Below are 12,259 nucleotides of genomic sequence, written 5' to 3'. Positions count from 1 at the left end.
GTGGCGCAGCGGTTTAGCGCCTGCCTTTGGCCCAGGGCGCGATCCTCGATCCTGGAGACCCGGGATCGAGTCCCACGTCGGGCTCCCGGTGCATGGAGCCTGCTTCTCCCTCTGCCTGTGTCTCTGCCTCTCTCTCTCTCTGTGACTATCATAAATTTAAAAAAAAAAAAAAAAAGAGCAAAGTTATTTTGTGAGAAAAATAGAATTTTGTGGGGAAACACCAATGAGAGTAAAATGTCCTTGTAATGAAGTAGTCTTGGGGCTGAAGGGTGCTTCTAGAACAGAGCTGCTAGGGTGGCTCGGGAATGTCCCACAAGGCCCTCCGGAGAAGTCATGCAGTGACACAAAACTGTCCCTAAAAGCCACCCATTCAGTTCCTACAGCTAGTTTTTTTTTTCTTTTGAGAGCCGAAATGCCTAGATATTTTCAATAGTTTTGAAGAATGCGTAAAGCCACGCCTATTTGTTTCCTTGCTATCAGCTTTTTATTTTTTTCTTTTCTAAAAAAGGTTTTATTTTTCTGTGAGAGAGAGAGGCAGAGACACAGGCAGAGGGAGAAGCAGGCTCCCAGCAGCGGGGAACCCCATGCGAGACTTGATCCCAGGACCCTGGGATCACGACCTGAGCAGAAGGCAGACGCTCAACCGCTGAGCCACCCAGGCGCCCACGTTTTTGTTTTGTTGTTTTGAGAGAGAAAAAGAGAGAGAGAGAGAGACCCCCCGAGAGACCCCTCCTGGGGCGCGGTGGGGGCGGGGCGGGGCGCGGCGGGGCGGGAAAGGCGAGACCGAACCGTAAGCTCCGTGCCGAGGGGGCTCCGTCTCACTCCGAGGACTCCGATCCTGACCTCAGCCAACATCAAGAACTGGCAGCTCAACCGACTTAAACTGTTTTTGTTTTTTGTTTTTTTTTAATTGTAGTATAGTTGTCACGGGCTTCAATTCTTTAAAAATAATCTCCCTGGAGTCTTTTTTGTATCCCAGAATATCTTTCGAATATTTTTCAGTGGCTGCATAGTACTACAGGAACAGAATAAATTTTTAAAAACGAACTTATTGATAGAGATTCCTCTTCTAAAAAATAAAATCTGCCATCTGTACAGTCTTTTTTTCCTTTTGATTGATTCAGGAAAATTTCCCATAATCAGATTTCAAACTCTGGATGTATTCCTGAGCTGTTCTCCCAAGAAATGAAAATAATTCCTTCGGCTTTTACCGATGGAGTACTTGGGCACGGTGTGATCAAAACGTAAGGAACCTGCAGGCTCGGCCAGGGAGCGGCACCGGGCACCGGAGCCAAGAGCTGCGCGGAGAGCCCAGGCCGCACCCCTCGCCGCCGCGGCCGCGCTTTGCTGACGCAGGACTCCGTGGGCGGCCGCGCAGCGCGGAACCTCTTCGCAGCGCCGGAAAGCGCCACCGCCGCAAAGCGCCACCGCCGCAAACGGCTCCGCGGGATTAGGGTGCTGAGCCGCCCTTCCGCTCGGCTTCTGTTGTCATTGGCTGCTGGCGGAGTATATAAGGACGTCACTTCCGCCCGCCGGTCCTTTCCGCGCTACCCAGGGAAGGGTCCATACGGCGTTGTTTTGCGTGAGTGTCTTGTAGAGTTCGTGGCGCCCCCAAAGCCACCAGGAGGGCTTCCTGTTGGGAGTGCGGGGTGCGGGGGCCGGGAATGGAAGCCGGCAGGGACAGCGAGTCCATCCCAGGCCCCGCGCGCTCTCCGCCTCCGCCCGGTCGCCCCGCACGTGGTCGGGCTCGGGCCCGCAAATTCCCACAATGCCCTGGGAGGGCGCGGAGGTCGTGCTGGACCCGGGGTGCCCGGTGCGGGGGTTGGGCGTGCGGACTCGTTTGCGCCGGTTGGCAGGGGTGCAGAAAGCGTCGCCGCGCCGCGATCGGGGCGGGCCCCAGCACTCGGCCTTGCGCTCAGGCCCAGGCGCCTATTTACAACGGCTCGGGCGGATTGGTTTATCCCTTTCTTGTTAAGGTTCTTGGCAAGGTTTTAGAGAAAATTAGTTGTGATCATAGGATTTTGAAGCGCCCACCTGCAGTCTGCTTGAAAAAAAACTTGTTCGCATTTCTGCTTCCTTTGCTCAATTTCTGCAGTTTGTTGAACATGACTCCTATCTTCGTACTTGGTTGACCTGGAGGGTTAAGTGGCAATTCACTTTTCGTTTTATTTGGGTGTTTTTCCCACTTGCACACTCGATGGTTTGCTGTAGTGTGTGGGGTACGTCTCTTCTATTGTGTCATTACACTAGACTGTAAACTGAAAAGTATCCTTGGGTTGGATTCCAATAGGAAGTTGTTTAGCTCTCAAGAGTAATTAGAATGCATCTGGTCCCTAAATCAGTGGAATGAATATGGCTGGATTGTTAACTGCTTTTTCAGGTTCCCATCGTAACTTAAAGGGAAACTTTAACAATGTCCGGAGCCCTTGATGTTCTGCAAATGAAGGAGGAGGATGTCCTCAAATTCCTTGCAGCAGGAACCCACTTAGGTGGCACCAACCTTGACTTCCAAATGGAACAGTACATCTACAAAAGGAAAAGTGATGGTTAGTCTTTGCTTTGGTTTGGGGGGAGGGGCATTGCATTTAAGTTACAAATGAAACCACATCCCTTCATTGGAAATAAGCTTTAAAACTAAGTAAAAGTGGGGTGCGTTACTGGCTTAGTTTGTAGAGCATGCGACCAGTTCTCATAGCTGTGAGTTTGAGCCCCATGCTGAAGGTAGAGATTACAGTTTTTTTTTTTTTTTTTTAAGATTTTATTTTTTTATTCATGAGAAACGCAGAGAGGCAGAGACACAGGGAGAGGGAGAAGCAGGCTCCATGCAGGGAGCCAGATGTGGGACCCTAGGATCACACTCTGAGCTGAAGGCGGGAGCTAAACCACCCAGCCACCCGGGCATCCCTACTTTTAAGAGATTTTAAAGATTAAAGTGTTCTGGTGGTTTTTGGAAGGCTAGCTTTCCGGGTTCCAGTGGAAGAGTATGTCAAATGGTAGATTATGGGACGTGGGTTGCTTCATGAAGGAGCTGTGAGATACAAAGATGATGAGGAAGCTCACTAGCTTATCTTGTATTGTGCATTTTATTTTGCAGGTACTGATACGTGTTCATTTGACTGAATTTTCTTTTTTAAAGATTTTATTTATTCATGATAGACACAGACAGAGACATAGGCAGAGGGAGAAGCAGGCTCCATGCAGGGAGCCTGATGTGGGACTCCATCCCAGGACCCCGGGATCACGCCCTGAGCCGAAGGCAGATGCTCAAACGCTGAGCCACCCAGGGGTCTCGTCATGTGACTGAATTCTGAGCATAAAACAGAGCAGGAGATAGGAACAAATAGGTTTGGAAGGCATGTTGGGAAAGGCAGTGAGTGCTTCAGCTCAAAGATGGAGCCACCGAAGGACATAAGCCTGGGAGTGGCACATTGTAAAGCAGTTTCAGGCGAATCTGTCATGGAGGCAGGTGAAAAGGAAAGTGGCGAGAGGCCAAGAAGTGGCTAAGAACTTGAAGGAATCCACATGGGGGCCTGATGGAGGGAGGCTTAGTGCAGGAAGAGAGATGTGCTTCGCCTGCTGAATCGGGCTGCACACTATTAAAGCTCAAGGTTGAGGCCACCGTGGCCAATGAACTTCTGAGTGTCGGAAGTGTGCTATATAAACAGCAGGGTTTTCGCTAACACCAGTAGAGCTTGTCTCTATGACTGGAGTTTGATAGTACTCACTGCTACATTGTTTTTGAGAAGAAAATCCATTGCAAGTTACGTGAGGTGTTAAAAAGCTCTCTGCCATCATAGGTATCTACATCATAAATCTGAAGAGAACCTGGGAGAAGCTTCTGTTGGCAGCTCGTGCCATTGTTGCCATTGAAAACCCAGCTGATGTCAGTGTTATATCATCTAGGAATACTGGCCAGGTTTGTAAATAATATGCTCTTTATAAAAAATATGCTTACAGACCTTGGTGTAAGGAAAAGTAAGAAAAAGTATTTTACTACTTGGAAATCTTGAATTGCTAGTATTTGAGGTCTTTAACGTATACAATTTGGCATCTGGTGGTGTGTTGAGCTTCAGTTTTCATATCCTTGTATTTTCGTGCGCCACCAAGTAGAGTTGATCTTGTTAAAAATGGTTTATCAGAATGTTCTGTAGTCCGTTTTTTCTTTTTAAAATGATGAAATAGTCAAAATTTGGGTGTCCATTCCAATTTTTTTAAGATTTATTTCTTCATGAGAGAGAAGCAGAGGGGAGAAACAGGCTCGGCTCCCCTGTGGGGAGCCCAATGCGGGTCTCATTCCTAGGACTCTAGGATCAGGACCTGAACCAAAGGTAGATGCTCAACCATTGAGCCCCCCAGATGTTTCTCAACTGCAAAATTTTTAAGAACGTTTTTTTTTTTTTTTTTTAAGTTTTTATTTATGTGTTCATTAGAGACACAGAAGGAGAAGCAGCCTCCATGCAGGGAGCCCGATAAGGGACTCAATCCCGGGACTCTGGGATCACATCCCGAGCCAAAGGCAGGCGCTCAACTGCTGAGCCACACAGGAGTCCCAAGAAAGCTTTTCTAATAGGGTACCACTCCCTTTCTAAGGCTCAATTCTCCTAAGAGTAAGAATCTTTGCCAACACAAAAGAAAACTTAATTTCTTTAAATGGCCAGTGGGATAAAACTTCTGTTTTGCCCCTTTTCTCTTTTGACAATTCTTTTTCTGTTGAGAAAATTTAACAGTTAATAGCCTATTGTTGACCTTTAGCAGCCTCACCAGTAAGCTAAGCAGTCGATTAACACCTTTTGTTAACACATACTATATACTATATTTTAAGCTGTAGAAAGGAAAATACACCGTACTGTAAAATATGTCCTTAATGAGTGGATCTCCATGGTTTAAAGCTAATGGTGGTGTTCAAGAGTCCACTATATATAAAAGCTCGAGCAAGGATTTCGCTGAGCCCATTTATTTCTAATTTGAAAAAGATGTTTAGCTTGCATTTTGACAGGCATTTAAATTGTATAGTGAGACAGGTTCTCTTGTACTTGAAGGTTGATGGTAAAACTGGTTCCCATGAGTTTAAGATTGTTTTCCAGGGGGTTATTCCCCAGGAGCTGGCTTGCGACAGGACTTAGAGTTCAGTGCATGGTAGAAGACTGTTTAGAACGAAAATTAGTGCCCACTCTCAATTTCCCTCAGCAGAAATTTACTGAGTGTTTATATTAAGTCTAGTGTTGCTAGGGGCTTGAGATACAGCAAGAAAACACCAAGTCTGCCTTTTTTGAAGGGATGCAGGAAACCAGTTTTATAAAGGGAAAGAGCGTATATTCCTGCTTTATTAAAATAGGGTAGCTGGGATGAAATTAAACCAGAACGTGGAAGTGCTTATTGCTGTCGGGCATTGTTGTATTGTCTGTGTTGGTAAATTTAACTTTCATGATCCCATGAGGAAGTTAGAAGCACATAAATAACCTACCACATTCACTCCAGGAGTGAATTAGTTGGTTCTTGAAACCAGGCGGTGTGGCCCTGGAGCCTCCAGATGTGAGGAAGCCAGTGAGCTGCAGGTGATCTAAGGGATGTGGGAGTGGGTAGGGCATTCCAGACAGACGGCCTGGAGGTGGGGTGTACTTAGCATTTCTGGGCCCTGGTCTATAAGTATTTCTCAGGTAGCATAGAGGACAAAGAATTGTGGGTGTGAAGTGCTTTGATGTTTTCATTGTTGAGGGGATAGTAGAAGGGCTCCAGCTCCATGGGCTGCTTTGGGGCTATAGAACTGAGTGTCTGCACATGGACATTTGGGGAGGTCCTGGGATGCCATCCCCGGAGCACTGCTAACTCTTGATATTAATTCTTCAAGCGAGCTGTGCTGAAATTTGCTGCCGCTACTGGAGCCACTCCTATTGCTGGCCGCTTCACTCCTGGAACCTTCACTAACCAGATCCAGGCAGCCTTCCGAGAGCCAAGGCTTCTGGTGGTTACTGATCCCAGGGCTGACCACCAGCCTCTCACAGAGGCATCTTACGTTAACCTGCCTACCATTGCTCTGTGTAACACAGACTCTCCTCTGCGCTACGTGGACATTGCCATCCCTTGCAACAACAAGGTAACGGCATTATGACACACTAGAGCCTCAATAGTGAGTACTCTTGAAACAGTTGGGCATTCCTCTGCACATTGTTAGAGCTTGGAGTTGAGGCCACTGGCTGGCCGATGAACTCACAAGTGTAGGTAGTGTGCTACATGAGGGGCAAGTCTTTTCGCTAACACCACAAGGGTCTCTGGCCCAATGAGTGGAGTTTGATAGTAATTCTTGCTACAAGTAGAATTCAGATATGTCAGAACTTTAAGGAGAACCCGTTTTTTAGATGGTTTGTGTTTTCTGTTTTTCTCCATATTTCTTAACTATTTGGGCGACTCAGGCATTACTGGGCTTTTTCGGTTTTCAGAGCAACTTGATGAATCGTGCAATGAGGTCCTTAAAAGGTGGGTTGCATATGGTTCAAATTGGTCCAGTGTATTGGTCTCAAAACCTTGGTTCCATGTAAGAATCACCTAGAGATGTTTTAATACCAGGGTCCAGGCACTCTTTAGGTATTTTGTTTCATTGGGGGCGGGGGGTTCTTGACAGTTGTGTTTTTGTATTTTAATTCCTATGGGTCCAGTGGAGACCCACTAATTATAGAGTACTCCTTGTTAAAAATAAGTGCTTAAAGTGGGAAATGTGTCTATTTTCTTGGTACCAGGGATCTAGATGATGGGACAGAAAAGTGGAATTGGGAGGTGGCTAGGTGTCCCTTCTTAACCTGGCGCTCTTGCAGGGAGCTCACTCAGTGGGTCTGATGTGGTGGATGCTAGCCCGGGAAGTCCTGCGCATGCGTGGCACCATTTCCCGTGAGCACCCATGGGAAGTCATGCCTGATCTCTACTTCTACAGAGATCCTGAAGAGGTAAGCTTCCTCCGCAAAGGCCTGTGGTTACATAGCAAATCAGACATCTTGGTTTATGCTTCTTTGAAATAAAATTTGTCCCAATAAACTTTTTTTCCTTAACCAGATTGAAAAGGAAGAACAGGCTGCTGCTGAAAAGGCTGTAACTAAGGAGGAATTTCAGGGTGAATGGACGGCTCCAGCTCCTGAGTTCACTGCTACTCAGCCTGAAGTTGCAGACTGGTCTGAAGGCGTGCAGGTGCCCTCTGTGCCTATTCAGCAGTTCCCTACTGGTATGTATTGTGATAGATCAGGCTAGTCACTTGGATTTTTGGTAATTCTCTAACTTACAAGATCTCCATGGCTATATATACTAGTATTGAAAGGTTTTTATGCCAGTGCGGTATAGCTGTGCTGATAACTTGACAGATTGAATTTGGGTGCTTTTGAAGTGGTCTGGCCTTGCGTGTTTGTCCTTTGAAATGTGTATTTGGTGGAATTCACAGCACAGTGCTGGTGGCAGTGGGGCTGACTATTTTTTGGTGTTTTCTTAACAGAAGACTGGAGCGCTCAGCCAGCCACTGAAGATTGGTCTGCAGCTCCCACTGCTCAGGCCACTGAATGGGTAGGAACAACCACTGAGTGGTCTTAAGCTGCTCTTCCACAGAAGGAACAGAATGGAAATAAGGTTGACGGAAAATAAACAGTTTCTAAAAGTCTTGTCCATTTCCGCGTTTCATTTACAGATCAAGATGCCTGGGATTACTTCAGGTCTTGACTTCAGTTTTACTTCTCTAAAGCCTGCTTTAGATAAAACATAGTGCTTCTTGGGAGTTTCCTTTTAAGTGCCAACTCTTGATTTCAGCTCAGGTCATGATCTCAGGGTTGTGGGATCAAGCCCATCATTGGGCTCTATGCTGGACATGGAGCCTGCTTGAGATTGTCCCCACCCGCTACTCTTGTGTACACTCCAAAAAAATGGGATAATTGTAAATATTATAGTGGTGCCCTTGGAGTTTTTTTTCTAAGGTCAGACCTGATAATTCTTTTACTAATGTCTGCACTGGCAAATTCTGTAGGGCCAGAGTAGAGTAAATTGGCTTTTAGTGATAGCCCTGCTGTATGCCAGTTGAGTGGCCACTTCCTTTTTTTTTTTTTAAGGGCCAAATTACCATTTGTTTTATTTTTTTATTTCTTTTTTAATAATGAATTTATTTTTTATTGGTGGTCAATTTACCAACATACAGAATAACACCCAGTGCTCATCCCGTCAAGTGCCCCCCTCAGTGCCCGTCACCCATTCACCCCCACCCCTTGCCCTCCTCCCCTTCCACCACCCCTGGTTCATTTCCCAGAGTTAGGAGTCTTTATGTTCTGTCCCTTTCTGATTGTGTGGCCACTTCTTGAGTGGCCTCTATATTTGAATACCAGCCTAGGTTAAAGGTAGAGTAGGAACCACTGGAGGGGCCCCAGCCTGTTACCAGGTCAGCTTGCCTTCAGGTTCTGGGAGGGTTGTACAGGTGTGTGTACAAAAATGTCCTGTTGTGCTCTCCATATCTGTTCTGTGTTTTCGATTCTATTTAATATGCTTAACAGCTCTCCTGAAGTCCTAGTAACATTTGACCCATTAAAAATTAGAGAAATAGAGTGGAGGTTTTGAGGAACCTAAATGATTTGTTGATGAACTCCCAAAGAGCTATAAATGTCTGTGTAACCTGATTTCCAGGGCCCCTTCCAGTAGGACGGGTAGTGAAGGGATCCATAGCTCTCAAGCATGGTGATTGTACATTGGCTATGCAGAACAAGTTTGGATACCTCTACCGTAGAACTATAAAGTGCAATGTGCTTAGGCCTTGAACCCATAGGACTTTGTAGTGCTCTAAGTGGCTAGCAACACCAGTTAATTCCTGGGATCAGGATGGCTGGGGAGGAGGTGGGGAGAAACAGGTGCAGAAGGAAACCTAGGAAATGGGAGCAGGGAGAGGAGTAGATGGTATTAACAGCTTATTTGTTAGCATTATCTGGGGTAGGGGGCCTGTTCAGGGAACAAGGGCTTGAAAAACGATATATTCTGGCAACTTCATCTGTCTTCCAGAGAATAATCATGGCATCCCATACCTGCTCTCAAGCTATGTGTGCTAGTGGCCAGGACCTCCAAACCAGAGACCTTGCTGTGTTCTTTTGCTTCTTGCTCAGGCATTTGTTTCCTGGCATTCCCACAATAAATAGTTGTTTTTTCCCTCTAGAATCCCTGGCATAGTTGACTTGTGCCCAGCATGAATCAGGCAAGGGATCGTAGGTGGAATTTTTCACAGATCTTAGCCACCTAGGTTTAGCTTGCCCAGGGCATCTTCCTGCCTCCAGGAGAGAGATCCTATTTCTTTTGTTCACAGCTAAGATTCTGCCCCAACCCAGCACCGCAAGGTGGCTCAGACCTGTCATCCCACTCTGTCAGCATAGTGGCCCCATGGCTCCAGACCCAGTGCCTTTAAGCCAGCGCGAACTGGAATAGGCATCTTAAACACTTTGACTCAGTGGTGCCTACCTGATGGTCAGTTCCTCAGCACTGCTGAAGGGAAGATTACCTCCCCCCCACCCCGGGTGTGCACCCTGCAACTGGCAGCTTTCCCCCATGGGTGTTAGCAGCCTTGAATTCCCAAGGACCTTGGCTGGAGTGAGGAAGACTTTCTCCCTGCACTGCATCTGATTTGGCCAAGTGGGCCGCCTCTATTTCCTCAGTACCTCTCCATCTCCTTTCACACTAGCACTAAATCTTCCTGGACATGGTAACTCGTTCAATTGTCCCACCTGATCTTGGGGACTGCTGTGAATAATACATGGTTTGTCATTTTCTCTTTAACGATACTTACCACGAGAAATCCCTAGCTTAAGGTTTTTCTTATCATAGCTTCCAGCTTTTGCACTTCCTGGGTTTTCTACACTTCTAGAAAAGGAATTACATCCAGAAGTTTTGTAGAGTTCTCCCATTTCTCCCTCTGCTTTCCTAAATACTTTGAGGACTTCTCCTTCCATAGATGTGTTTCTTGCTATGTCCCAGGACAAGGGCAAATCAACATCCCCATTGAATTCAGCCCTACAGAACTTGACACTTGGTAGATACCGGTGAATGAATACTCTTGAGTGAACAGACTAAATGTTAGGAGTGCCTGAGTGGCTCAGTCTGTTAAACATCTGATTCTTGATTTCAGCTCAGGTCATGATCTCAGGTTGTGAGATTACTGAGCCCCACATGCGGCTCCACACTGGGCATAGAGCCTGCTTGGGATTCTCTCCCTCTGCTCGTTACCCCCCACTTGTTCTGTCTCTAAACAAAATCTTTCCAAACAAATTTTTAAGTCTTTATTTAGGGAGCATTTAAGAAAGAGCTGAAGAGGGGTACCCGAGTGACTCTTAAGTGTCTGCCTTCAGTTCAGGTCATGATCCCAGAGGCCTGGGATTGAGCCCCACATCAGGTTCCCTACTCTGCAAGTAGCCTACTTATCTCTCTCCAGACCTCCCCCATCCCTCCCACCACTTGTATTGTGAATAAAATCTTAAAAAAAAAAAAAAAAAAAAAAAAGCTAGAGAGTTACATTCCACTTGGCAAACCTGGGGCTCCTAACAAGGCTTGAATTGCCCACTCTGTTGCATGTTACTCATCTGCACAGAGCTCACTTCACAGGCAGCTGCATCACCTGCTCTAAATCTTCCTTAGGGTGTTTCAGTCAGCTCCACGTCAAAGCTGCAGCCTCACACGGTGTTCAGGGACATGCTATATACTCCCTGAGCTTGGCTTGGGTTGTCTGGTGAGTGGGTGGGTGGGCCTGGGTCTGGTCTGGGCTATGACCCTGCACCAAGTACACGCTCACATCTCCCAGTGGCAAGTGAAGGGACTCTGGTTGTTGTACTACCCTGGACATCCTATGCTATGAGTGAGGCAGATGGTGGAGCAGGCTTTGGAATCAGCCATGCCTGAGATGAAAGAAAGCCCTACCCAGCTCCTTCCTCGTGTGTGGTTCTGGACAAGAGATGATGTCTCCCAGTGACCCAAGTGGCCCCAGCATGGGAATAATAGAATTGTGATTCAGGGATTGTGCACAGCAATTAGCTTGGGTCCTGGCAGGTAGCAAACATTCATTCTATGTATCACATTGTCTTGTTAGTGCATAATTTAAAAAAATTTTTAAATTGTAAGATGCATCATATGTGCAGATGACTGCAAATTATATTTGTATGTTATATATTTGTATATTCTAAAGAATCAAATGAACGCCTCTGTAGTCATTACGTGGATTTTGAAATAGGTGCCAGGACCTGAGAAAGTTGCCGTGTGAGCCTCCTTCTTGCCCCCTGAAGTCATAGAGCTCCTCTCCTGCAATCCCTTGGTTCACTTGATTGTTTTACCTAAATGTGCCCTTGCAATCAAGAATTGTTTAGTTTCCCTATTTTTGTTTCCCAAAAATGGAATCATAGCATATCTTCTTGTGTGATTTGCTTTTTAAAATTTTTTAATTTTAATTTTTCTGGGGGGAGGGGAGGGACAGAAGAAGAGAGAATCTTAAGCAGGTTCCATGCCCAGTGTGGAGCCTAAGGTAGGGCTTGATCTCATAACCCTGAGTTCATAACCTGAGCCCAAATCAAGAGTGCTTAACCAACTAAGCTGCCCAGGTGCCCCTTGTGTGATTTGCTTCTTGCCCTCAATGTTATTTTTGGCTTTTCATCCCAGTTGCTTTGAACACTTTTGATAGATCCTGGTACACCAAAATTTCCCCAAGTCTAACTTTACCGGCTAACATCAAATGGTTTCACAATACTATACAAAATCCTATGAAAACACAGCCACAATCCTCTACTTTGTATTAAAAACACCATCCTTTCTTTCTTCACTTCTCAGAACTGCTGCCTCTCAAAATCCAGGGTCTGCCCAAGCAAGATCTGATCAGGCTGGCCTCTCTATTCTACCCTTTGCTGACACCACCCAGGCGTCCCAGTTATATATATTTTTTAATCAATTAGTACATTTCTATTATGAATACAGTTGGGATTGACTGATCCTGTAATTTAGAGCAGTATAGACTGATTTACAATACTTTTTTCAATCCTATATATCTTGCCAGTTTCTTATTTTATGTTCTTCCCTCAATGAAATTATATAATTTTTCCAGAAGAGGTTTTACAGATCTTTTGGTAAATTAAATTCCTAGAGACTTTGGATGCCTGGGTGGCTCAGTGGTTGAGCGTCTGCCTTTGGCTCAGGGCGTGATCCCAGATTCCCGGGATTAAGTCCCACATCAGGTTCCTTGCATGGAGCCTGCTTCTCCCTCTGCCTGTGTCTCATGAAT

General features: G+C 46.0%; 1 protein-coding gene and 2 non-coding genes across 10 annotated transcripts; all 3 read left to right on the top strand.

The window, feature by feature from the left end:
- Positions 1–1,423: 1,423 nt before the first annotated feature.
- RPSA (ribosomal protein SA) lies at positions 1,424–7,643 on the top strand. 8 transcript variants are annotated; one of them, XM_072793300.1, is made up of 7 exons: positions 1,424–1,582; positions 2,381–2,546; positions 3,798–3,916; positions 5,849–6,094; positions 6,810–6,938; positions 7,045–7,210; positions 7,475–7,643. In XM_072793300.1, the coding sequence occupies exons 2-7, from the start codon at positions 2,414–2,416 to the stop codon at positions 7,567–7,569; spliced, it is 888 nt and encodes a 295-aa protein (XP_072649401.1). In that variant the 5' UTR covers positions 1,424–1,582; positions 2,381–2,413; the 3' UTR covers positions 7,570–7,643. The 8 variants fall into 8 exon arrangements, with proteins under 8 accessions (XP_072649401.1, XP_072649398.1, XP_072649405.1 ...); XM_072793297.1 differs by having other exon boundaries at positions 3,771–3,916; XM_072793304.1 differs by having other exon boundaries at positions 1,543–1,582; positions 3,782–3,916.
- LOC140614524 (small nucleolar RNA SNORA62/SNORA6 family) lies at positions 3,586–3,735 on the top strand. The gene has a single exon (XR_012015372.1). It is a non-coding gene; the product is annotated as a small nucleolar RNA SNORA62/SNORA6 family (small nucleolar RNA).
- On the top strand, positions 6,158–6,312 carry LOC140614573 (small nucleolar RNA SNORA62/SNORA6 family). Its single transcript, XR_012015407.1, has one exon. It is a non-coding gene; the product is annotated as a small nucleolar RNA SNORA62/SNORA6 family (small nucleolar RNA).
- Positions 7,644–12,259: the final 4,616 nt, after the last annotated feature.

The sequence above is a fragment of the Canis lupus genome, chromosome 22 (genome assembly GCF_048164855.1).
Source record: "Canis lupus baileyi chromosome 22, mCanLup2.hap1, whole genome shotgun sequence".
In the NCBI taxonomy this organism is placed as follows: domain Eukaryota; kingdom Metazoa; phylum Chordata; class Mammalia; order Carnivora; family Canidae; genus Canis; species Canis lupus.
The sequence above is the reverse complement of the archived record's forward strand: the minus strand, read 5'-3'. Positions and strand labels throughout refer to the sequence as shown.